The sequence below is a fragment of the Mastigoproctus giganteus genome, chromosome 3 (assembly GCF_048544385.1).
Source record: "Mastigoproctus giganteus isolate SK-2022 chromosome 3, ASM4854438v1, whole genome shotgun sequence".
Lineage (NCBI taxonomy): Eukaryota > Metazoa > Arthropoda > Arachnida > Uropygi > Thelyphonidae > Mastigoproctus > Mastigoproctus giganteus.
The window spans coordinates 101337703-101364751 of record NC_143577.1 but is presented as its reverse complement, the minus strand read 5'-3'; the positions used below and the strand labels follow the sequence as shown (position 1 = coordinate 101364751).

The 27049-nt window shown below is 38.0% G+C and overlaps 1 protein-coding gene across 3 annotated transcripts in view; it reads left to right on the top strand.

Annotated features, from left to right (window-relative positions):
* twin (CCR4-NOT transcription complex subunit 6-like twin) overlaps positions 1–27049 on the top strand; it is a 447613-nt gene that overhangs the window by 246487 nt on the left and 174077 nt on the right. For all 3 annotated transcript variants that reach the window (XM_090370609.1, XM_090370608.1, XM_090370610.1), the window contains exon 8: positions 9469–9623. In XM_090370609.1, the coding sequence (XP_090226735.1) occupies positions 9469–9623 (155 nt within the window). The remainder of the gene's footprint in view (positions 1–9468; positions 9624–27049) is intronic.

The window sequence follows — 27049 nt, the reverse complement described above, 5'->3', positions numbered from 1 at the left end:
GCCAGAGCTTGCACTTGGTCGTCGCGCAACACAGCGGCAACCCCCAAGGCAGAATGCGCTGGTCCCAAAGGAACTAGTAGTTGTTGGTGACTCTATTGTCAGGGAAATGGGGAACATGCTTTGTAAAAAGGATAGGTGGAACAGGACCAGGGTATGTCTGCCAGGGTCAAAGGTTGATGACGATGTAGAGCAGATATCATCTTTTAAGGGCACAAAAGGTGATATAGTTGTACACGTTGGCACCAATGATATCAAGAGTAGGAGACCGGCAGAATTGCTCAACAAGTACAGGTCACTGTTGAAAAAAAGCCGTGAAATAGGGTTGAATCTGCAATTCTGCCCAGACACGATAGGAGGGAGTATATGATGAGAGCCTTGTCGATCAATTCGGCCCTGGAAAAATTGTGCAAGGCTCAAGGGGTAGAATTTTTTTCAGCCTGGACTGTACTTGTTAACAGGAGAGATTGCTTCTACAGGGATGGGATACACTTAAATAGAAAGGGCACAAGAATATTTGTTGATGCTATCGAGGCAGTGTTAGGTGGGTCGGAAAACTGCTAGCTTGGGGGGAGACAAAGACGAATAGATTAACAGTAGCCACTGGCAGAGGTGAAAGAGATTCTTGCACTGCTTCTATTGGAATGAGCAGAAGCCTGAAAAACAAGATGCAGGATATTTCAGACTCTGCCGGGAGTCATTGCGGTACAAGTAAACACAGGGGTTGTGTTAGGGTAGCTAAGAATAGAAATAGGTGCATGTATACTTGCGTTTACATCAAAGGAGTTTAGTAAATAAATTTGATGAATTTGAGGTATTGCTAAAAACATCAAAGGCAAATATTGTTGGGATATCAGAGACGTGGTGTCACACAGATATAAGGAATGCAGAAATGGAATTTGGGGAGTACAACGTCTACAGAAAGGATAGACTGGATAGGAAGGGAGGAGGGGTTATGCTATTAGTTAAGAAATACATAAAATCCAAGGAAGTGAAGCCAGTGGACATTGCTGGACAGTGCAGTGTCGAGTCAGTTTGGTGTGACATAAGCATTGGGAGATCAAAATTGAGAGTAGGAGTGTGCTATAGGCCTAATGACTCTGATGAGTATAATAAGAAACTGTATAGGGAAATAGAGTGGGCCAGTAATTCAGAGAGTCTTATAATGGGAGATTTTAATTTCCCAGATATTGACTGGAATTTGGGGGCTGGTCACTCACACACTAGCAAGGCTTTTGTGGATTTATTGGATGATTGTTTTCTACATCAGCATGTTCGAGAGGCAACTAGAGGGAGGAATACTCTTGATTTGATTATCAGCAGTGATTCTTCATGCATTAAGAATCTGCAGATAAATGAACCACTAGGTGGCAGTGATCACAGTGTGCTGAAGTGGGATTTACTCAAAGAGGTAACTACCAATAGGGGTAAAGGGAAGGGTTATTGCTTTCGTAAAGGCGACCATGATGGACTGAGACAGTATTTAAATTCAGTACAGTGGGACGAACTGATGATGTTACCAACAGCAAATGCAAAATGGGAAGCATTCAAATAACTTATCTTGGAAGCTACTACGCTTTACATACCAACTAAGAAATATTGTTAAAGGTTTCGGCCTAATTGGATGTCAGATGAACTGATGAGGCATATGGCAGAGAAGAAACATGCATGGGATAGATACAAATTAACACGTGACACAGAAGCCTATGATAGATACAAGTTGATCTGTAACCAAGTTATAAAGGAGGTTAGGCAGGCGAAGACAGATTACGAGAAATCCTTGGCAAGGGATGCAAAGAAAAACAGCAAAGAGTTCTTTACTTATGTAAACTCTAGAAGGGAGGGGATGAATCAGATTGGTCCATTTGTTATTGATGGGTCAACTATTGATGATCCTGCTCAGGTAGCTAACAAACTACATGAATATTTTGCATCGACATTCACACATGAGGAGTTATTTAGTGAGGGGAAAGCCAGAGGTTTATTCAACTCTGGCAGTAAGCTAGAGAATATTGAAATAACTGAGAGTAAAGTGGAGGAGAAATTGTTGAAGATAAACACAAGAAAGGCACCTGGGGTAGATGGGATCTATCCAGTTATATTAAAGGAGGCAGCAAAGGAAGTAAGCAAACCCTTAGCCATAATTATGAGAGATTCCTTGGACTCAGGGGAGGTACCCACAGACTGGAGATGTGCAAATGTGACCCCAATTCACAAAGGAGGATCAAAGGCTGACACAAGTAATTATAGACCTGTGAGTTTAACTTCTGTTCCAGGAAAATTAATGGAGGCACTAGTTAAAGAAGCACTGCAGGATCATTTAGACAAGACTTCAGTTATAGCTCAGACCCAGCATGGTTTTGTTAAGGGGAAGTCATGCCTGACCAATTTGATTGGATACTATGATGCAGTCAGAAAGGAACTGGATGCAGGGAATAACTTTGATATTATATACTTGGATCTTAGAAAGGATTTTGATACTGTTGCACATGGAAGACTGCTGCACAAATTGGAGCAGTGTGGCATTGGAGGCAAATTGCTTCAATGGACAAAGGGGTGGCTGAGGGGGAGAAGACAGAGAGTGGTAATCAATGGACACTGCTCGTTGTGGACTAATGTTATTAGTGGAGTCCCTCAGGGCTCAGTGTTGGGTCCATAATTGTTTTCTGTATTCATAAATGATATTGATGAGGGTATATCAAGCTTAATGTCGAAGTTTGCAGACGATACAAAGGTAGGCAGGGTTGTCAAGGACACTACTGACACTATGCTGCTGCAACAGGATCTGTAAAGGTTGAACTGATGGGCTGAGAGGTGGCAAATGAAGTTTAACATTGACAAATGTAAAGTACTACACATGGGAAACAGCAACCCCAGAGGAACGTACCAACTCTGTGGTACTACACTGACAGTGATAGAGAATGAAAGGGACCTGGGGGTGGTTGTGCAGGCAGATATGAAGTTCTCTGAGCAGTGCAGACGGGCTACAAGTATAGCTCATGGTGTATTGTCAATGATATATAGGAATTTTTCTAGCAGGGATAAGGAGGTGATTATTCCCTTGTATAAGGCAATGGTCAGGCCACACCTAGAGTACTGTATACAGGTCTGGAGGATTCATTTCAAGAAGGATGTAGAGCTGCTGGAACGAGTACAGAGAAGGGCAACAAGATTAGTGAATGGAACAAAGGGGTGCTCTTACGAAGAAAGGCTTAAGTTTTGCAAATTACACTGTCTGGAGACTAGGCACCAGCGAGGTGATCTGATAGAGGTGTATAAGGCCTTGAATGGTTTGAGCATTCTCAATGCTGATGGGATACTTCCTCTCGCTCAGAATAATCATCTAAGAGGGCATAAATTTCAATTTAGGAAAGACAGATGTAGGATAGACGTGCGAAAATTTGCCTTTAGCCAGCAGGTGGTTGGTTGGTGGAACAGACTTCCATCCCTTGTCGTGGAAGTTGATAACCTAAATAAGTTTAAGGCTCAGCTGGACAGGTATTTTGAACGAACAGAGGGGTGAAGTGGAAGTGGGTTTTTTTTTTTTTTTGGCTGATGCTGCATAAGCTTGCTTTCTTGCATCAAATGCCTGTACTAATGCTAATGCTAAACCCATGCTGTTTCTTAACTATTACTGCAGTCTTGTCTACATGATCCTGCAATGCTTCTTTAACTAGTGATTTCATTATTTTCCCTGGAACACAATTTAAACTAACAGCTCTATAGTTACATGTGTCAACGTTTGAATCCTCTTTGTGAATTGGTGATACATTTGCACACCTGCAGTCCATGGGGACCTTCCCTGAGTCCAAGGAAGCTCTCATAATTATGACTAAGGGTTTGCTTACTTCCTTTGCTGCCTCCTTTAATATAACTGTATAGATCCTGTTCACCCCAGGTGCCTTTTTTATGTTTAACATTAACAATTTCTCCTCCACTTTGCTCTCAGTTATTACAAAATCACTTAGCTCCCTGTTATATTTTGATAAACCTCTGGCGCTCCTCTCATTGAATAACTCCTCGTGTGAATGTTGATGCAAAATACTCATTCAGTTTATCAGCTACCAAGCATGATCATCAGTAATCAACCTATGTTAAGTGGTCCAATCTGATTAATCCCTTTTCTTCTGGAGTTTATATAAGTAAAGAACTCTGATGTTTTTATTTGCATTCTTTGCCAAGGATTTCTTGTAATCTGCCTTCACCTGCCTAACCTCCTTTGTGACTTGATTACAGACTAGTTTATATCTGCCATACACTTCTGTGTCACCTGATACTTTATATGCATACATTTTCTTCTCTGCCACATGTCTCATTAGTTCATCTGACATCCATTTAGGCCTAAAACTTGAACAGTATTTCTTAGTTGTAATGAAGCTAGTAGCCTCCAAAATTAAGTCCCTGAACGCTTCCCATTTAGAATTCAACTTTGGTAGCAACATCAGTTGATCCCACTGTACAGAATTTAAAAACTGTCTGATACCCCTCTAGTCACCTTTACCAAAGGAAAAGCCCTTCCCTTTAGCCTTGATGGTAGTTACATTTTTAAGTAATTCCCACATCAGTACATTGTGATCACTGTCACCCAGTGGTTCCTTCATCTGCAAATTCTTAGTGCATGACTTCAGGGATGGTTAGAAAATGGCAGCTATGCTTTAATCCAGCAGAGTGTAAGGTAGTGCACCTGGGAACAGTAACCCAGTGTTACAATACGGTCAGACCAAGTTCTCTGAGCATTGTCGACAGGTTGCAAGGAAGGCCTATGGTGTTCAGTCAATGATGTATCGAAGAATTGCTGGTAGAGATAAGGACGTCATAATCCCATTGTATAAGTCTATTGTTAGACCACACTTGGAATACTGTGTTCAGGTATGGAGATCGCACCTAAAGAAAGGAATTGTGCTTCTTAAAAGTGCAGAGATGTGTAACACGCCTGGTGAGATCGGCAAAAGGGCATCCATATGAGGAAAGACTTCGAATATGTGGGTTGCAGAGCTTGGAAACTAGGGACTTTGGAGGAGACTTGATGGAGGTGTTTAAGGCTCTGAGAGGCATAAGCAAAATGAATGAGAATGAGATTGTCACAGTTACAAATGATTCTAGAACAAGGGGCCATAATTTCAACTTACGGGGGGAAGATGTTTAGACTGGATTGCAGGAAGTTTTATTTTAGCCAGCAAGTTTTAAATTACTGGAATAAGTTGCCTACATGGGTAGTAGAGGCTGACAGTTTGGGGAAATTCAAAGGTCAGCTGGATAATTGCCTATGGGAGGAGGAAAACTCTTAAGTTGTCCATTGTCTTTTCTCTTATTTATTAATTATTATTTATTTAATTTTTCTTATTCTTATTATTATTATTTTGTTCTTATCGCTTTATTTTATTTATTTTTTTGTTATTTTATTATTATTGTTATTTATTTATTTTTTAATTATTTTTTATTACTATTATTATTTATTTTTATTTATTTTTTATTTTTTGGCTGGTACAGCATAAACCATTGGCTTCCTTGCACCATGTGGCCATTGCTAATACTATTAACTTTAGGAGCCATAGTGAAGAGTTTTTAATTTAAAATAAATGTAAACCAGTGGTTTACATTTATTTTAAATTATAATCCGTGATATCAGTACAGAATTCACTTTGAAAATGGCGTAACATAAACAAATCACGTGACTTGACATTTTCTTTTTTTGGCACTGCAAGACATCTGTGCTGTACATATACCTCCAATATCAATATGCTGTTGAAATAAGTCTACTGTGCCACATTTTCAACATAAAATACAGAAGCACATAGTAACCGTGTTAAGCCTAGACAGTGGCCAGTAGTGCCACTAGGGAAGCATGGGGAAAAAAATCAGAAGATTGTTAAATGCTTCATTAGCTGTTGTTTCACAGTACAGTATATGTTCATCATAATGTCAAAGAATTTATTACTGTGTTTACTGAGTTGTACAGAGAAAAATTCATTTGGGGAAAGTTAAATCAAAGGAATATATCAAATAAACTAGGAAGTTTGTGTCTCTCAAAAAAACTGAAGCAGGGTGGATATATTATCTATGCCACTTCTGTATAATGCCAACTACTCTGATGTGATACATAAATATTCTGCTGGGCAAATAATAAAATGTATATACATTGACTATTACATCTAATGCTTTATATATAAAATCCATCTGAACACTTAAGTGTTCACAATTAGTATGGACAGTGAAGGTTGGACATTATGTTAAGTTTATTTATTTTTAGTTTATGTTAAGCACAAGATGAAAAACCAGTGCATTTTATTAATTGGTGAAACAGGTAGTTTTTATATCTATTTTTTTCTTTTTTTCTTTTAAATCTATCCAAGTATTTGTTTTGTTAGTTTTAGCAGAGGGGAAAGAAACTTGATGAAGCAGGTAGTTTTTATTATTACAGAAGACAGCCTGCTGTGCCAGCAGTTTGCTAATACAGTATATAACTTTAGTGTACTTCGTTTTTTATTATTTGATCCATGATTAATGATTTTATTTTATTCTATTCATGTGATAATTTTGCTTTAATAAACTGGGTTAAAAGAGTTCAATTTTTTTTTGGCTGATTCTGTGTAAACTTTGTTTTGCAACATGTTGCTAATACAGTAAAATCTAAAATGGAGTGCCTGTTTTATTGTTTGCATTTTATTTATGCAGAATGGAGAATGAAAATTTAACGATATAGTTCTGAACTTCTTTCAGAATTGTTTCATAATCACGTTTCAAGAGAAAAGTAGATAATGCCTCTGCACATCATCCTTCTGCTGAAATTATATCAGTTGGTGATGATGGCAATATGAAGTGCTTTATCTTACTTCCCATTACCATACCCTTTATAAAATTTAAGATTCTAACAAGAGCAGAGAAGTGGCCACTATTAAAAATTATAAAATGAAATGTGCTGTTTACTAATGAGCTACAACTTGAAATGAAATAGAGTACCATAGTAATTCCACAGAAAACACTATTAAATGATAATTCTTATTTAAATGGAATTGAAGGTTGAGTATCAAAATGTGCTGCACAATAGTGACAAAAAGAATATTGGTTTGGATGATGTGAAAACATAGTTAGGAGATGAAATGGCTGTTGCATTTCAAAAGGATGTCTCTAAGTGAAGTTGGAATCACCACCTTTTTCAAACAAAATTCAACAAATTTATTAACTTCTTTAACTAGTGTGCATGCAAATATGTGTGCACTTGTTTTTGCTCTATATTCTGCTTTTTGTTCAGCCCATATATTTGCTTCTTCTGTGAGGACCACTAGCAAGCCTCCACACCTTGCTTTTTAGGATCCTGCATGTCTCAGTAGAAGCAGAACAAGACAAGACAAGAATCGATTTCATCTCTTCTTATGGCTTCTGTTAAACTTTTACTCTGTGTATCCTCCTACATTACAGTATTCTGACCCACCAGTATCAGCAAATGTTCCTTTCCCCCTTCTACAGAAGTGTATCCCCATCCCTGTAAAAACAGTCTCTCTTGTTAAAAAGCACAGACCATGTTGACAATTATACTGTATGAGCCATGCATAGTTTCTCCAAGGCTAACTCATCATACAGGCATATGCATAGTTTCTCCAAGGCTAACTCATCATAAATCTTGAAAATTACATCAAATTGATTAAACAAAACTTTATTCAACACTTACATCAAATTTATTAAACCATTATTGAAACAAAAAAAAAAAAAAAAAATTTAATTAAATTGAACTTGAAATTGGCTAATCTACAGGTTATGTTCAAAATGTAATCCTCTACACATTTTTTCATTCTCTTTATTACTGAATGGCATATCCTGTGACATAGTTCTTTGTTTGCATGGGTTATGTTAAATTCAGACTGGATTGCTCTTCTTGATTGTAAAAGTATCTAAGTAATTCATTCTTCAGCAGTACCCAGACACAGAAATCGATGGGGGTTAAGTCACAAGAGTGAGGGGTGCCCACTCAGTTGGGCCCTGTATACCAACCCAGCCACCTGGCAAAGTGTCAAGCCAATTGCATACTTTGGCAGCATAGTGAAGTGGTGCTCCATTATGCATAAAGATTAACGAGTTATAGGCGTATTGGTTTTTCAGTATTTAGAAAAGGTAAGATTCAAACGTGTTAGTAATTTTTGCCTGTAACTGTGTCCTCAAAAATGTATGATCCAATCGACCATTCAGTGGATATCACACCTCAGGCAACTCCTGGCTGGTTTAGTTGTTGTTCCCATGTAATATTGGGTTTTTCTAAGGAGTAATAAACACAATTGTTCCAGTTGATTTTGTCATTTAATGTGAAGGAGGCTTCGTTGGACTGTATGATCTTGTTCGTTAATTCAGGATCTTTTTTATACTGATTAATAAAGAGTTCATACATTTGAAGTCTTCTGTCTGTGTCATTTTCTAGAAGACCATGGATCAAGCTAGGCGGATAAGGTTTAAATCCGCAGTCATCTGTTATTCTTCTTATAGATCTCCTAGGGATGTCCAATTCAACATTCAAGCATATTGCACCCTTCTGTGGACTTTGTCAGAGGAGCAGTCATTACAGCATTTCATCAGTTCTGACAGAATGTGGTCTTCCTGAGTGTGACAGGTCAGCAGATTTCCATGTTCATGGAACCTACCTATCTCTTAATTTATAAATTATTTCCCATGTGTGGTACATATTCTCCATCTTCTTCTTCCCAAGCTTCCCTTACTCTTGCAGCATTTCTTGTTATCCAATAATTCTCAATGATAAAAACTCTGAGCTGTACGACACAACATAAATCTAACTTAATTAATACAACTGTCGGGTGACTTTTACAGAGGGAATATACAGGCAAAAGGGCCTGTATATTCCTTCTGGCGTTTTCTCACCATTGCCTTATGCCTGTTAAGTAAATCTTCACATCTCCTGTTAATATCATTATACCGACACATACAACAGTGTCACCTTTTGTACCCTTAAAAGTCAGTTAATGACATTCAACAATGTCATTAACTCACTTTTAGCCACTGTCAGATGCACCTTGGTCCTTTTGCACAATATATTTCCTATTTCCCTGATAATCACCAACAATAACTACTTTCTGTGGCCCACTCTTTCTGCCATTGGAGATTCCACTGTGTTTTCTGATGCCCAAGTGTAGGCTCAAGCATTAAGTTGGGCAGATAAATTTATGATAGGTCCCTCATTTTAATTGTTTTGAGGACATCAACTCTGTTCTTCAAACTCATATATTTGCCTAAAAGAACTATTCTGTTGGATTAACAGTTTATTTGAGGTCTAAAGAAAGGATTTTGAAGAGTTGAATAGTTTTGAGAAGTTGCTAGGTGTGTGTGTGTGTGTGTGTGTAGAGAGAGGGAGAGAGCAAAATGTCAAAATATGCAATAAATTAAAATTTAATAAATTTAAAACAAAAATAGGAGAATTCAAGCCATTGCATAGTATTTACCTTAATTTATCTAAAATGTGTTTTGTAGGAAGTTGAAACAGAGCAGTTCTTCAGTTTTTTTCTTCCTGAATTAAAAAAGGATGGCTATGATGGAATATTTTCTCCAAAATCTCGAGCAAAGATTATGTCTGAAAGTGAAAGAAAACATGTTGATGGTTGTGCTATTTTTTTTCGCAAAGACAAGTAGGTATTTTAGACAAGTAGTAAGTTGATATTGTTTCAGAAATTGTTATTAATACAATTTTACTGATCATTATTTTTCATTCACCCTTACACATGTATGTGTGCACACACACACACGCACACATACACCTTGTGCTGTTAAAAGTTCCCTACTCAGAAAGAATGGGTAGATTTGCATGCATATCACCATGTAAGTGCATGACAGTCATAGATGCAAATGATTGTTTTGTTACAAATACTAGGAACTGTGGAAGATAAAAGGACAAGATGAACATCTTAGCCCAGATGCATCAGGTGATTGTTATTCAACAAACTACAAAAGATTCCTGATAGCAGATATTGATTACAAAGTGTAGGAGATCCCACAATGAACCGTTTGCAACCTTATCAGCAATTGGGTGAGTTTGAGCATAGTTAGATTGCTAGCCTGCATGAAGCTCAATGATTTTCCCACTAAATTGTCACACATAGCCCTTGATACAAAGTGAGTTGTAACATTCTTGGAGCCGGTGCCCGAAAAAAGATACTCAGTCATCACAAGGGAGCCTGGGGAACCATTAGTTTTGAAAACGGTCACCTCTGATAAATATAACAAGTAGTTTAAATATCAGATGATATGTTAATGTCCTACAGCCTGTTGCACTACAATTTCTAGCTGGTATCTCTGATGCTTCTTCTGAAAAGATAGCACACTTCCACACACTACTACTACCATCTCTATGTCATCTCTACAAGGCACACAAAATATTCTGTGGCCAGCAGTGTATACTAACTTTGTGTCTGTCAAGCATGTTTGGACACAGCATGTAGGTTCACCCTCATCTGGCCAAAATGCAGCTGCATTATGCAATCATCTGCATGAGGCATGATGGGCTATGCCTCAGAAAAATACCAAGAATTTCTGTGCCACAACATGACACTGAATGTGTTGTGAACCATGGCAGTTTTACTACCTGTTGTGTACTATATTCTTTTGGTTACTTGAGCTGTAAATGAAATCATGTCATTTCCCTCTGACCATATGTTTCTAAATTTTCTATTCATCCAACTAGTCTCAGCAATCTCACTATCACTGAATGTATGTTTATTTTGCTATTTATTTGATTTTTTTACTGCAACAACTAACATGAAAGTTACTGGAACCTACAAGTTGTGGCTAGTGGCTATTAAATAACAAGACCATGCATGCAGCTGCTACACACCAAGCACCACCTGTGAAACAAAGACACTGCAGTTGACCCTGAACTTTTTCCTAGTTGTCTTTCAGATCATATCCCGACACCCTCATTCACTTTGTAGTGAGATAGGTTTTCATTACTCTGTATTCAAGTTGCCGGAAAAATGACAGCCAAAAGAATCAAACAATGAATCAACTTCAAATTTTTAACAGAACTAAAGAAAAAACCAGCTGAAAGTTATGGCTTGTTAGTGTCAAGATTACGGCAAAGGTACTATGTCAAAAGCTCATGTGTTTGAATGACATAAAAGATTTTTAGAAGGAAGAGAGAATGTGGGAGATAATGAAGGACTGTGCCATCCAGTATCCATGAAAGTGATGAAATGTGGACTGATTAAGGACAATGATTAAAACTGATCATTATTTCAGCATTAGAATGGTTGCATCAGAATTCAGTATTCACAAAGAAACAGTTAGACAAATTTCATCTGAAACTTTAGGCATGAGAAAAGTATGTGCGTGAGTGCTAGATGGTGCCAAAAATTTTAAATGAAGATCAAAGAATGAGAAGACTCCAAGTTTGTTAAGGCGTTTGGAATAAAATTGAAGAAGATCCAGACTTTCTGAATACTGTAATTACTTGCAGTAAAAGTTGACTGTTCCGGTACATCCCAGAAACTAAAATAAAGGACAATCAATACAATGAAAAACAAAAAAATCCTCCAGACAAAAAAAAAAATCAAGAATATCAAAATCAAAAGTGAAAATCATGTTTCTGGTTTTATTGTGGCTGAATGCATTCCACCAAATCAGACTGTCATAAAATTCTGAAAAGGCTGCATGAAAAAATTTGAAGGATGAGATCTTAGTTGTGGAAGGATAGTTGGATGCTCAATCAGGATGGTGCTCCAACACACTTTGTTCCCCAGTTTCTGGCCAAAAACAAATCCCTGTGTGTGTGTGTGTGTGTGTGTGTGTGTGTGTGTGTGTGTGTGTGTGTGTGTGTGTGTGTGTGTGTGTGTGTGTGTGTGTGTGTGTGTGTGAAAACCTGCACCCTACTTGTCAGATCTAACCTCTTCTGACTTTTTTTTTTTTTACCTGCCCTAAACTGAAAATTGTACTTAGAAGAATCCATTTTCATTCCCTTGAGGACATTCAGGAAAAAAACATGACCAACGTGTTTAAAAGAGCTTACCGAAGATGACTTCAAGAAATGTTTCTGTGCTTGGAAGAAACATATGGAACAGTGTATGCAAACCCAAGGGAATTATTTTGAAGGGGTAATTTGTAAGGCACAAAATATTTCATTTCTTATTGACTATTGCAAAAGAATACTATGAGTATTTAGTTGCAGGAGACACTCGTTATTTAATAGCCACACCATGTATGCTACTTTACTATCTTCTGTGCCTTGATGAAATCAGACTAGAATTTCTGTAACTTGTAATTTTCAGAAAATATGTAAGCAAGAAGTGAAGATTTTGTTCCAAAGAGGAGAAGTAGCAGAGATTAAGGTGGAAAAGTTAATTTGGCAAGTTTTCAAGTTTTATCAGTTTAAAAGAGTGCCATAGAAATATTTACAGAAAATGCGTGCATGCTTTACATCTGATAGGGAGGAATTATTAATTAGCGATTCTTCTGTTTCAGATAGAGTATTAGGAGGTTTAAACCTGCAGTAGGAAAGTAGTGTTTAACATCATCAAAACTATGGGCAGGCTTTACAGTCAATAGAGGAAAGTGATTAATGTATAGAAAGGCATGAGTGAGTGAAGAAACAGAACGTTTGAGGAGCCCCAGCATTAGTTTAGATAGTAGAAAACTCAGCCATTTACCATCACATGCAGTGAGTAGTCACAGAGAATACTGGCTACCCAGTTGCAGAAGCAGTTCACTGAATGTAAGCTTGTTTAGCATTAGCAGAAGCATATGATGTAAGAAAGCAATCTTATACAGCATCAGCCAAAAAAAAAAAACCACCTTACCATTTCACCCATCCATTCACTCCATAAGTTTGTTCAGTTCTTCCTTGAATTTATTTAAGCTGTCAACTTCCACAACAACAAATGGAAGTTTGTTCCAGCAATCAATCAGTCACTGACTAAAGGCAAATTTCCACACATCTGTTCTATAACCGTCTTTCCTTGATTTGAATTTATGCCCCTCAGGTGTGTGTAATCTGAGCAATTGGAAGAATCTCATCAGCATTAAGATTGCTCAGGCAATTCAAGACCTTATACACCTCAATCAGATCACCACAGCCGCCTAGTCTCCAGACACTGCAATTTGTAGAATTAAGCCTTTCTTGGTAAGAGAAACCCTTCATTCCTCATCACAAATCTTGTTGTTCTTCTCTGTACTCCTGTAAACCTGTTAGTTTAACTTCTGTTCCAGGAAAATTAATGGAGGCACGAGTTAAAGAAGCATTGCAGGTTCATCTAGACAAGACTTCAGTTATAGCTTGGAAACAGCATGGTTTTGTTAAGGGAAAGCCTTGCCTGACCAATTTCATTGGATACTATGATGCAGTCACAAAAGAGCTGGATGCAGGGAATAACTTTGATATCATATATTTGGATCTTAGAAAGGCTTTTGATACTGTTGCACACGGAAGGTTGCTGAACAAATTTGAGCAGTGTGGCATTGGAGACAAATTGCTGCTATAGATAAAGGGATAGTTGAGAGGGAGAAGACAGAGTGGTAATTAATGGACACTGCTCATCGTTGACTAATGTTATTAGTGGAGTCCCTCAGGGTTGGGTCCATTGTTGTTTTCTGTATTTATAAATGATATTGATGATGGTGTATCAAACTTAATGTCCAAGTTTGCAGACAATACGAAGGTTGGCAGGGTTGTTAAGGATACTAATGATGGTATGGCACTAATGTCTCAATAATGGCACTAATGATATTAAGAGTAGAAGACCGGCAGAATTACTTAACAAGTACAAGAAAATGCTGAAAAAAAACCGTGAGTTAGGGTTGACTTTGAAAGTGTCTGCAATTCTGCCCAGACACGATAGGTGGGAGTGTATGATGAGAGCCTTGTCGATTAATTCGGCCCTGGATAGATTGTGCAAGGCTCAAGGGATAGAATTTTTCTCAGCCCGGTCTGTGCTTGTTATCAGGAGAGACTGCTTCTACAGGGATGGAATACACTTAAATAGAAAGGGTGCAAGAATATTTGCTGATGCTATCGAGGCAGAGTTAGGTAGGTGCGAAAACTGCTATCTTAGGGGGAGATACACGGACTAATAGATTAACAGTAGCCGCTGGCAGAGGTAAAAGCAATTCTTGCACTACTTCTATTGAAATGCAATTGAGCATCAGCCTGGAAAGCAAAGCAGTGGGAATTTCCAGGACTGCTGGGAGTCATAGTGGAACAAGTAAATACACGTGCTGTGTTAGGGTAACTAAGAGTAGAAACAGGTACATGTATATTTGCATGTACACCAATGCTAGGATTATAGTTAATAAATTCAATGAGCTTGAAGTGTTAGTCAAGACATCAAAGGCAAATATTGTTCGGATATCAGAGACATGGTGTCACACAGACATGAGCAGAGCAGAATTGGAATTTCGGGAGTACAATGTGTACAGAAAGGATAGACAGGACAGGAAGTGGGAGAGGGGTTATGCTATTAGTTAAGAAACACAAAATCTAAGGAAGTGCATCCAATTGATGTTGGTTGACAATGCAATGTTGAGTCTGTTTGGTGTGACATAAGCACTGGGAAAGGAAAAATGACAGTAAGTGTGTGTGTTATAGGCCTGATGAATATAATGAGCAATTCTGCAGAGAAATAGAGTGGGCCAGTAAATTAGAGTATCTTATAATGGGGGATTTTAATTTCCCGGATATTGACTGGAATTTGTGGGTTGGTCATTCACACCCTAGCGAGGCTTTTGTGGATTTATTGGATGATTGTTTTCTATAGCAACATGTTCGGGAAGCAACTAGAGGGAGTAATACTCTTTAACTGATTATCAGTAGTGATTCTTCATGCATCAAGAATCTGCAGATAAAGGAACCACTGGTGGCAGTGATCACTGTGTGCTGAAGTGGGATTTACTCAAAGATGCAACTACTATCAAGGGTAAAGGGAAGGGTTTTTGCTTTCGTAAAGGTGACTATGGTGGTCTGAGACAGTATTTAAGTTCTATATGGTGGAACCAACTGATGATGTTACCAACAGCAAATTCAAAATGGGAAGCATTCAAAGAATTAATCCTTGAAGCTAGTAGGCTTTTCAAAAGAAATATTGTTCAAGATTTAGGCCTAAATGGATGTCAGATGAACTAATTAGACATGTGACAGAGAAGAAAAATGCATGGGATATATATAAATTAACGTGTGACACAGAAGCCTATGATAGATATAAGCTGGTCTGTAACCAAGTTACAAAGGAGGTTAGGTAGGCAAAAGCAGATTACGAGAAATCTTTGGCAAAGGTTGCAAAGAAAAACAGCAAAGAGTTTTTTACTTATGTAAACTCTAGAAGGAAGGGGATGAATCAGATTGGTCCACTTGATATTGGTGGTTCAGCTGTTGATCACCCTGCTCAGGTAGCTAACAAACTAAATGAATATTTTGCATTGGTGGAACAGACTTTCATCCCTTGTCGTGGAAGTTGGTAGCCTAAATAAGTTTAAGGCTCAGCTGGACAGATATTTTGAACAAACAGAGGGGTGAAGTGGAAGTGGTTTTTTTTTTTTTTTGGCTGATGCTGCATAAGCTTGCTTTCTTGCATCAAATGCCTCTACTAATGCTAATGCTAATTGACATTCATGAGTAGTTATTCAGGGAGGGGAATGCCAGAGGTGAATTCACCTCTCGCAGTAAGCTAAATAATCTTGTAATAACTGAGAGTAAAGTGGAGGAGAAATTGTTGAAGATAAACACAAGAAAGGCATCTGGGGTGGATGGAATCTATCCAGTTATATTAAAGGAGGTGGCAAAGGAAGTAAGCAAACTCTTAGCCATAATTATGAGAGCTTCCCTAGACTCAGGGGAGGTACCCATGGACTAGAGATGTGCAAATATGACCTCAATCTACAAAGTATGGATCAAAGGGAGACAGGTAATTACAGACCTGTTAGTTTAACTGCTGTTCCAGGGAAATTAATGGAGGCACTGGTTAAAGAAGCATTGCAGGGTCGTCTAGACAAGACTTCAATTATAGCTCGGACACAGCGTGGATTTGTTAAGGGGAAGTCTTGTCTGACTAATTTGATTGGATTCTATGATATAGTCACAAAGGAACTGGATGCAAAGAATAACTTTGATATCATATATTTGGATCTTAGGAAAGCCTTTGATACTGTTGCACGTGGAAGACTGTTGCACAGATTGGAGCAGTGTGGCATTGGAGGCTAATTGCTGCTATGGATAAAGGAATGGTTGAGTGGGAGAAGACATAGTGGTAATAAAGGACACTGCTCATCGTTGACTAATGTTATTAGTGGAGTCCCTCAGGGTTGGGTCCATTGTTGTTTTCTGTATTTATAAATGATATTGATGATGGGATATCAGGCTTAATGTCGAAGTTTGCAGATGATACGAAGGTTGGCAGGATTCTTAATGACACTAATGACAGTACACTGCTGCAACGGTATCTAGGAAAGTTCAGCAGATCGGTTGAGAGGGGTAAATGAAGTTTAACATTGACAAATGTAAAGTTCTACATATGGGAAGCAGTAATCCCAGAGTAACGTATCAACTCTGTGGTACCACACTGACAAGGTATAAGGTATGTTCATGTCATGTCAAACGACACCTGGGATTTCTCCCAACTCAGTGTGTGTTTCACTGTATCGAGGACAGTACACTGTCAAGCCAAAGACTTGAAAGTGTGTAGGCTGTGTCTGTGCAGTGTGATATGTTGTGTCTATTGTTTGACCAGCTTATCGGCCGCCAGGCCCCAAGTGGGGCCTGACGTTGCCCATACCCTGCCACGTGGAGGCTAGCCGGGTGTATCCAGTATCACAACATATTGCTCTGGCAGGTCCTGCCACCCAGTTTCCTGGGATTTCAGTGGCTAGGACCTAAAGAAAAAAAAAAAAAAAAAGCTCATTTGACACTAGTGCTTATTGGGATTGCTGTTAGGAAATCGCTGGTTGGGGTTGAACGCTAAAGAGATGTGTTAAAGGCCTAATAGGTCGGGCAAAATTTTGATGTTATTAAATTTAGACATGAGGCTATATGCTAGATGAAAGCTAATAGTGTTTGTTGTCTTAGAGATTTAGATGAAACCGGTGGAATTTAGACGTTGATTAGAATTTGGTGGCATTGTTAAGGGTGTACCTTGGTGGATTTAGTGAGGGGGGGACTGAGGACTGGGGAGAAAACAGATAGAAGAATAGGGATGATAGGGTAGGCATCCCCAAAGATGTCAGTGGAGACGAGCCCCACCAGGTGAAGTATGGGGGGGAGGCAGGGAGGAGAGGAGAGGAGACAGAGATCCATCTTCCCGCACTGCCTGGGGATGGGGGTTTTAAAGGGAACCAGGTTAGAGTACCCAGTTCAGATCGCCAATGGCGTGTTGGCAGCAAAGCCGCAGAATGTCTTTGTCAGTGTCATGTCCAAGGAGTGTCGAATCTGGTATGAAGATCATCTAACTCCAGGGGTGGGATATGTTAGCTGGCAGTGGGGAACCCACCAGGCGAGGGGGTGGGAGAGACATACATTTATTTCATTCATAATCTGCATTCTCACTCTACTTGCATTCTTTTTTTATTTTTTTTAATTTTATATATATATATATATATATATATATATATATATAGTTTTATATATATATATAACTATATATAACAAAGGATTTAAATCAGCAGCCACGTGCAGTAATACAGAAAGACAAATGATACTGAAACTGAAGAATAGCGATGGTGTACTTATAAACAGCAGAGAAGGCATAATTCAAATAGCAGAAGACTACTATAGAGAATTATACAAGGAGCGAGGGAATGATGCCAGCGGTGGGGAAGATGGATTGCAAATTAGCAACACATGTGACATACCCGATATTCTTCCTGATGAGGTAGAACATGCATTGAAGAAAATGAAGAATCAGAAAGACCCGGGGGAGGATGAAGTTACTGTAGAGTTATGAAAATTGGGAGGGAGAGACATAACACAAAAACTGGCAAGGCTCATCACAAAGTGCATTAGAAAAGGTGTGATGCCTAAGCAATGGAATAATGCAATCATAGTTTTGCTGCATAAGAAAGGAGATAAATCATAAATTGGAAATTATAGACCAATTAGCTTGTTATCCCACATCTACAAGTTGTTCACAAGGGTCATTACTAACAGATTAGAAAGAATACTTGATGAGAATCAACCGAAAGAGCAAGCTGGCTTTAGGACAGGATTCTCAACTGTGGACCACCTTCACGTAATATCGCAACTAATGGAGAAAGCAAATGAATATAAAACGCCATCATGCCTGGCATTTGTGGATTATGAAAAGGCATTTGACTCCATACAGCATAAGGCAATGTTTCAAGCACTGATAAGACAAGGCATAGATACCCCACATATTATGATTTTGAAGAAAATATGTGAGAGTGCTACCTCCTTTATTAGACTAGACAGAGACAGTAGGAAATTTAAAATCGAGAAAAGAGTTCGACAAGGACACACAATATCTCCGAAGCTGTTTACTGCTGCCCTTGAGGAAGCTTTCAGAAGATTAAACTGGTCGCAGAAAGGAGTCAATGTGAATGGAGAGTACCTAAACCATTTACAATTTGCAGATGACATTGTGGTCATAAGCCACGATCCCAAAGAATTAGAGGAAAATCTTAATCAGTTATGCACAGTTAGTAAGGATTTTGGACTAAAGATGAATATGGCTAAAACAAAAGTAATGATGAACAAGTATGCCACAGAAAGGGAAATAATGATTGAAGGAGCAGTAATTGAAAGGGTGGAGTCAGATACTTATCTGGGACAAGTTATTAGCTGTAATAATGATAAATGGCTGGAAGTCAAGAGGAGAATAAATTTTGGATGGATAGCATTCAGGAAATATAGTCACATACTGAAAAGCAATATCCCAGTTTGTCTGAAACGTAAAATAATGAACCAATGTATACGCCCCACCATGACTTATGGAAGTGAAACTTGGGCACTCACCAAAAGAATGGAAGAGAAGCTGAAAACTACACAGCGAAGAATGGAACGAATTATATTGGGAATCAGACTGTTTGATAAGAAGAGAAACACATGGATTAGGCAGCAAACTCAAGTAAAGGATATAACATTATCAAAACTAAAGAACTAAAATGGTCTTGTGCAGGACACATAGCTTGAAGACATGATGACAGATGGACTAAGAAAATAACAGAGTAGTACCCAAGCGGAGCTAAAAAAAACCTGGAAGACAAAGTTGGAGATGGATAGATGAAATTCATGAGTTTGTGGATAGTAAATGGATGGCCAGTGCTCAAAACAGAAGAAACTGGAAAGTTGCTGGAGAGGCCTTCTCAGTGTATTGAAAATGGCTGATGTGCATTGGATTGAAAATGGCTGATGTGCAGTGGATTGAAAATGGCTGATGATGATATATATATAATTTTTTCCCCTCACTCAACTTATTCATCTTTTTCTCACACACCAGGAGGGGATGCAATGATGTGCAGTGTAAATTTAAATACTAATTAAAACGAGTTAGTGTGTGTTTAACTGTAGCATTTATGGTTTGTGTTTTTTTTTTCTCACACGCTTACACTTTTATTCATTCTTCTAGATCTCATCTCATTTATTCGATTCTTACTTTCTGCCCTGCGCTCTCTGGGTACCTCAACTTATTGTTATTCTTCAGTTGTGGTGCAGGTGTAGCCACAAGTTTTTTTTTTTTTGCAGGCCAGGGGAGAATGCAGTGATAGTGTTTATGTGGTTAGTAAATGTTTGTTAGTACAGTATATGTAAAGTAAAGAAAGTTATTTTTAACTTTGTATTCTTTCGGCCAATTACATTTGCTCTTCCACTCATTCCCATTCACTCTCTCTTTCCCTCATGCTAGGTTACTCTTTCTTTCACCAAAACTGCCATTTATTCCCTTTTACCATAATTCCCAATTCACTCAGTGCCCAGCCTATTCATTCTACATTGGATCCCCTTGCCACTAGCTTACTGATATTTTTCAGTTAATCCGCTTCCCTGGCTGCGAGTACATCTTCCTCCCCCTGCATAGTTACTTATTTCGTGTGGGACCCCAGGTTCCTACACATGGCAGGGTAGCCCTGGTACCACACTGACAGTGGTAGAGAATGAAAAGGACCTGGAGTTAATTGTGCAGGCAGATATGAAGTTTTCTGAGCAGTGTAGACAGTCTGCAAGAGTAGCTCATGGTGTCTTGTCAATGATATACAGGAATTTTTCTAGCAGGGATAAGAAAGTGATTATTTCCTTGTATAAGGCAATGGTCAGGCCACACCTTGAGTAATGTATACAGGTCAGGAGGCCTCATTTTAAGAAGCATGTAGAGCTGTGGGAACGAGTACAGAGAAGGGCAGCAAGATTAGTGAATGGAACAAAGGGTTGCTCTTACGAAGAAAGGCTTAAATTTTGCAAATTACAGTGTCTGTAAACTAGGCACCTCCGAGGTGATCTGATTGAGGTGTATAAAACCTTGAGTGGTTTGAGCATACTCAGTGCTGATGGGATTTTTCCTCTTGCTCAGAATAATCGCCTGAGAGGGCATAAATTCAAATTAAAGAAAGGCAGTTGTAGTCATTGTAGAAGTTGATAGCTTAAATAGATTCAAAGCAGAACTTGTCAAACATTTGGAGCGAGTGGATTCGTGAAATAAGGGTATTTTTTTTTTGGCTGATGGTACTACACTGACAGTGGTAGAGAACGAAAATGACCTGGAGATAATTGTGCAGGCAGATATAAAGTTTTCTGAGTAGTTCAGGCAGTCTGCAAGAGCAGCTCATGGTGTCTTGTCAATGATATACAGGAATTTTTCTAGCAGGAATAAGGAGGTGATTATCCACTTGTATAAGGCAATGGTCAGGCCACACCTTGAGTACTGTATACAGGTCTGGAGGCCTCAATTTAAGAAGGATGTAGAGCTGTTTTAACGAGTACAGAGAAGGGCAACAAGATTTGTGAATGGAACAAATGGTTGCTCTTACAAAGAAAGGCTTATGTTTTGCAAATTACATTGTCTGGAGAGTAGGCACCTGCGAGGTGATCTGATTGTGGTGTATGAAGCCTTGAATGGTTTGAGCATGCTCAATGCTGATGGGATTCTTCCTCTTGCTCAGAATAATCATCTGAGAGGGCAAATTCAAATTCAAATTGAGGAAAGACAAATATAGGATAGATGTGTTGAAGTGTGCCTTTACCCAGCAGGTAGTTGGTTGGTGGAACAGACTTCCATCCTTTGTTGTGGAAGTTGATAGCCTAAATAAATTTAAGGCTGAGCTGGACAGGTATTTGGAATGAATGGAGGGGTGAAATGGGAGCATTTTTTTTTTTTTTTTTTTTAACTGATGCTGCATAAGCTTGTTTTCTTGCATCATATGCCTCTAGTAATTCTAATGTCACTCATTCCAGCAGCTCCTCATTCTTCCTAAAATGAGGCCTCCAGAGTTGTATGCAATACTCAGGGTGTGGCCTCACCACTACAAGGGGATAATCATCTCCTTATCCCTGCTAGCAAAATTCCTGTATATCATTGACAAACCCCCATGACCTGCTCTGGTAGCCTGTCTGCACTGCTCAGAAAACTTCATATTTGATTGCACAATTACCCCCAGGTGTTTTTCATTTTCCACTACTCTGATTGTAATACTGCACAGTTTTTATGTTACTCTGGGGTTGCTTTTACCCAGGTGCAGTACTTTGCATTTGTCAATGTTAAACTTCAGTTGCCACCTCTCAGCGCATCTGCCCAACTTTTTTAGATCCTATTGCAATGCTGTATTGTCATTACTGTCATTAACAACTGTGCCAACCATCATATTCTTCGTAACCTTCGGGATAACTTGGACATTAAGGCTTCATTGATATCAATAAATCTTCATCAATAATCATTGATAAAAATAGAAAACAACGATAGGCCCAACGCTGAAGTTGGGCCCATTGTTGAGATCAAACTCCTCTAATTTTATTAGAGGAGTCTGGGGGACTCCTCTAATAAAATTAGTCCACAAAGAACAGTGTCCATTGATTGCCACTCTGTCTTCTACCACTCCAACATCCCTTTATCCACAGCAGCAACTTACCCTTAATGACATATGCTCCAATTTGTACAGCAATCTTTCATGTGTAACATTATCAAAAGCTTTCCTGAAGTCCAAGTGTATGATATCAAAATTGTTTTTGTATTCAGTTCCCTTGTGACTGCATCGTAGTATCCAATCAAATTGGTCAGGCAAGACTACCCCTTAACACACCCATGCTGTCTCTGAACTATAACTGCAGTCTTATCTAGATGATTCTGCAATGCTTCTTTAATCAGTTACTCCATTATTTTCCCCAAACAGAAGTTAAATTAACAGGTCTGTAATTTACTCATGTGACCCTTTTATTCCCCACATTGTGAGTTTGGGATACATTTGTACATCTCCAGTCCATGGCGATCTCTCTCCTGAATCCAAGGGGCCTCCATAGCCAGGCAGGCACGAGTAGCAGTGCGTAGCACATGCTTCTTGATTAGACCAGGGTTCGAGCCCGTGACCACCAAACGCGGAGGATGCGGGAAGGTCAGGGAATGACCACCGCATATCCCCGGAGCAATATGGCCTTAGTTGCTAATGCTCCTAAAAAAAAAAAAAAAACCCTGAATCCAAGGATTCTCTCATAATTATGGCTAACGGTTTGCTTACTTCCTTTGCTGCCTCCTTGAATATAACTGGATGGATCCTATCCACCCCAGATGCCTTTCTTACATTTAACTTCAACAATTTCTCCTCCACTTTGCTCTCAGTTATTACAAAATCATTTAGCTACCTGTCAGAGGTTGATAAACTTGTGGCCACTACTTCCCTACAGAATTCCTCATGTGGGAATGTAGATGCAAAATGCTCATTCAGTTTGTTAGCTACCTGAGCAGGATGTCAAACCATCAAGTGGACCAGTCTGATTCATCCCCTTCCTTCTAGAGTTTACCCAAGTAAAGAAGTCTTTGCTGTTTTTCTTTGCATCCTTTGCGAAGGATTTCTTGTAATCTACCTTCTAATGCCAACCTCCTTTTTGACTTGTTTGCGTGCTAATTATATCTACCATTGGCTCCTGTGTCACTTTATAATTTGTGCATCCCATGCATTTTTCTTCACTGTCACAAGTCTCATTAGTTCATCTGACATCTATTCAGGCCTAAACCTTGAACAACAGTATTTCTTAGTTTGTATGAAAAGTCTTATAGCTTCCAACGTTAATTCCTGTAATTCTTCCCATTTAGATTTTGCTGTTGCTAACATCATCAGTTGGTCCCACTGTATAGATTTTAAAAACTGTCTGAGACCACTGTGGTCACCTTTACAAAAGCAAAAACCCTCCCCTTTACTCCTGATGATAGTTACATCTCGTGCTTTTTTTGGGACGATACCAATGGAACCTTTATTAACAGTGACCTGTGACATTTGGATGCAGTACACTCCGAAATTTGTAATATAGCCGTAAATTTTTTATCACAGATTTACCTACTATTCAAATAAGCTTAAAATTATTTAACTATATTTGCATTTTTCACTGTCTATTGTTAAGATATTTTCTATATAAAACTGTAGAACCATTTTTATAATTCTAAATTACTCAGTCATGTCTCTGTTTAACGAAGTCCTCTTTCTTGGTGATTCCCTACTACTTTTGACTCTCTCTCTCTCTCTCTCTCTCTCTCTCTCTCTCTCTCTCTCTCTCTCTCTGTCAGGGTAACTAGGGAACTTTTTTTTCCCTGTTAGTTTAACTATTTAAACAGCATTAGGTGCAGCATAAGCCTCAGATTTCCTTGCACTGTATAGCTATTAATAATAATAATAAGTCCTTTATAATAATAATAAGTCCTGAATCATTTTGAATTCCCTTTGGAAGTAACATTTAAAATACTTTCCATTGAGCAAAGAAAATTTCCATATAGCGAACAGATTAGAAGAGAATTAACTTGGTACGCACTGTTTGCATTTCTGGCCTTCAGGCAATTAGTGCTGCTGCACGAATTAAGAGATCTAAAGGGTTTACCATTCTACAACTTAGTGGTACCTGTTAAAACCTATCTGACTACCTGTGCCACATACAGTGAAGTCGCGCTGGTCAACAGTGAGCCAAACAAGGGGTATTCCCAATGGGCTCTGGCCCACCTTCTACTGCAGTGGTGTCCAACCTTTTACTTTACAGTGGCCATATTTAAAAAAATTCGAAGTTAGATTTCTTTAGTGTGTTATATTTTTCGTATCTTGTTGTATCTTTGAAAATATTCGAAAATTTTATTAAGTACAATACAGAATTACATTTACTGAACCAAACATTTAATGAGAAAACTTTTTTGATAATTAAAAAAAAAATTAAAATGCTGTTTTAGTTCACTTTCCATGCTGGCTGTAGGTTGGACACTGCTGTTAATCAACTGTAAGCGCCCCTTTCGAGAATTAGGAGAGCCTGATTTTCTTTTACCCCGACAAATAATCATCTGTTGTTTTGCGGAAGTGCGTTATCCACATTCTTCCATAAATTTTCCCTATTTCTGTTTACATGGTCACAGTACCTGAATATCTGAATAACCGACATTTTGGACAGTTTCAAAAAAAAGAAAAGAAAAGAAAAATATCAAATTTAAGAACTAGTGACAATACCGATGACAAGAGAAGGAAAACGAAGGTATTAAACCTTCTAAACATGAATTGTTAGCATTTGGTGAAAATAAAGTTTTCACCAAATGAAAATTCAGTTAGAAAATTACAGTTAAATGAAAGAGATACAATTCGAGGATTTCGGGAATACCTAATTGAAAAGATGGTTTCGGAAGAATTGAAGCATTTGATGGACGCTGTGCGTACAATACCAATTTCGTTGAGTGAATGTGAACGAGGATTTTCACAAATGAATCTGATCGCCAGCCCAACCAGAGCTTCATTGATGACAAAAAACACTTTCTTCGCTACTATTTCTTAAAATTGTAGGCCCATCCCTGACCCGCTTCGATCGAGTAAAATATGTCGATGCATAGCTGCTTCGGAAACATCATTCAGCAACAGACTCACAAAGAAGAAGAAAAGAAGTTGGCATCGGGTGTCTGATGAAAACTTAATAAAAATTTGTAATATTCTACAAAAACTTTATTATGAAATTATTTTTACTTATGTTATTTATTTTTACTTATTATTTTTAGTGTCCGTAGTCTAATGAAGCACCGTAAAAATAATAAGTAAAAATAAATGTCACTCGGTTGTCCACTATCACAGCATTGTCTCTCTTGAACCACTCAATCTATTGACTTGAAATTTTGCATGGGTTTGTACATCATGTGAGCCAACATACGCCATATTGATTGTTGTTGACAAAAATTTGTTTAAGAAATGTGGTGGGGGGTAAAATTTTTTTGACAACCTATAGCTTATTATACACCGTTGGCAAGAGCTCCACAAGTAGGTTTAAAATATAATTTTAAAATATTTTTTAAATTAAAAATGGCAGCACCAGACAGGAAAATGTAATTTTCATGTCCCCCCTTCTATTTTCATCGCTAATGGAAGTAAAAATTTAAAAATCACATTAATTATGCGCTATTCGATGCTTATCAAGGGGAAACTATTCCGATTGAAATCTATCATTTACTTTTTGTGTTAAAATTAAAAAAACAATTTTTTATCACACTTCAATAGTGCACTTCTTTGTACTAAGTAACTCTCCTTTTGGTGACGAAAAGATTGCTAAATAGTTACTTAATAATTCTATAAAGGTCATTTATAAATTTTGCAAAGAGAACTATTTTTTAATAATTTTCAAAGTTGGAGTTGTCCCGACAAGGAGGTACTCAGAGAGCCAGTGTTGAGGCGACAGTAGTGGGGAGGCACCTGTGTGTAGTCTTGCATGTCCCTCACCTGCCTGTTGCCTCTCCCCTCAAGACTTTAATCCCTTCTCCAGGAAGAAGTCAGAGTCGCTTCTCCCACCCTTGCCATTCACAACAACTGGAAAGACTCAAATCGACAACGTTTTCGTTAGTTCCTCAGTTTTAGGCCAAGCCGGGGTATTAGAAACTTTTTTTTTCAGTTGCCATAAAGCTCTCTATTTGAGATACTACACAACCATTCGTAAGTATGGACCTTCATCCTGAGTGCCCGGCACTCAGCAGTTGACAGATTTATTTACTTATTTTACTCACATTTTACTTATTTTTTTATATACTTGAATAAATTTATGCTTATTAAACTGTGTTAATATACTAAATTTGTTGTTCTTATTCCAAAATGATTACTACTAAAGTAACAATATCAAGAAAAAAAATTTTTTAGAGTATTTTTCATATCCTTTTAATTTTCAATTTTTCCTGATAGCAAAGAATGAGTACTGGCACCTATTTTTTTTTACAAAAAAAAAAGCACTGTTACATCTTTAAGGAAATCCCACATCGGTAAGCTGTGATCACTGCCACCAAATGGATCCTTTATCTGCAGATTCATATGTGTATAATCACTGCTGATAATCAGATCAAGAGTATTACTCTCTCTGGTTGCCTCTGAAACATACTGCTATAGAAAACAATCATCCGATAAATCCAAAAATGTGTCTTACTAACTATTATGCGAGGGATCTGCCCACATGTTCCATTCAATATCTGGGAAGTTAAATTCCCCATTATAAGACATTTTGATTTACTGGCTCACTCTATTTCTCTGTACAATTCATCGTTGTATCCATTAGAATCATTAAACCTATACATTCTCATTTTTGCTTTCCCAGTGCTTATGTCATACCAAACTGACTCAACATATTATAAGATCATTATAAGTTTATAAGATGGTTATGCTATACATGATCAAATGTTGAGAACTACTGCTTGAGATTATCCAAAATTTTCCATCGATTCTGCCCACAGATCAGTAACATAAGTTAAGATATTGTATAAACATCTCTGTATTTCTTTAATTTTTTTATTTTTTTATGAAAACCCCAAACACCAGAGGTATTAGAACCTATAGTACTTAGTACTATGCTTGGGTTAGAGGTTGAGAAGTGAAAGAAGATATTTTTTGACATTAGACTTAAACTTCTGTAGAACTGTAATTTTCAGGAAATACA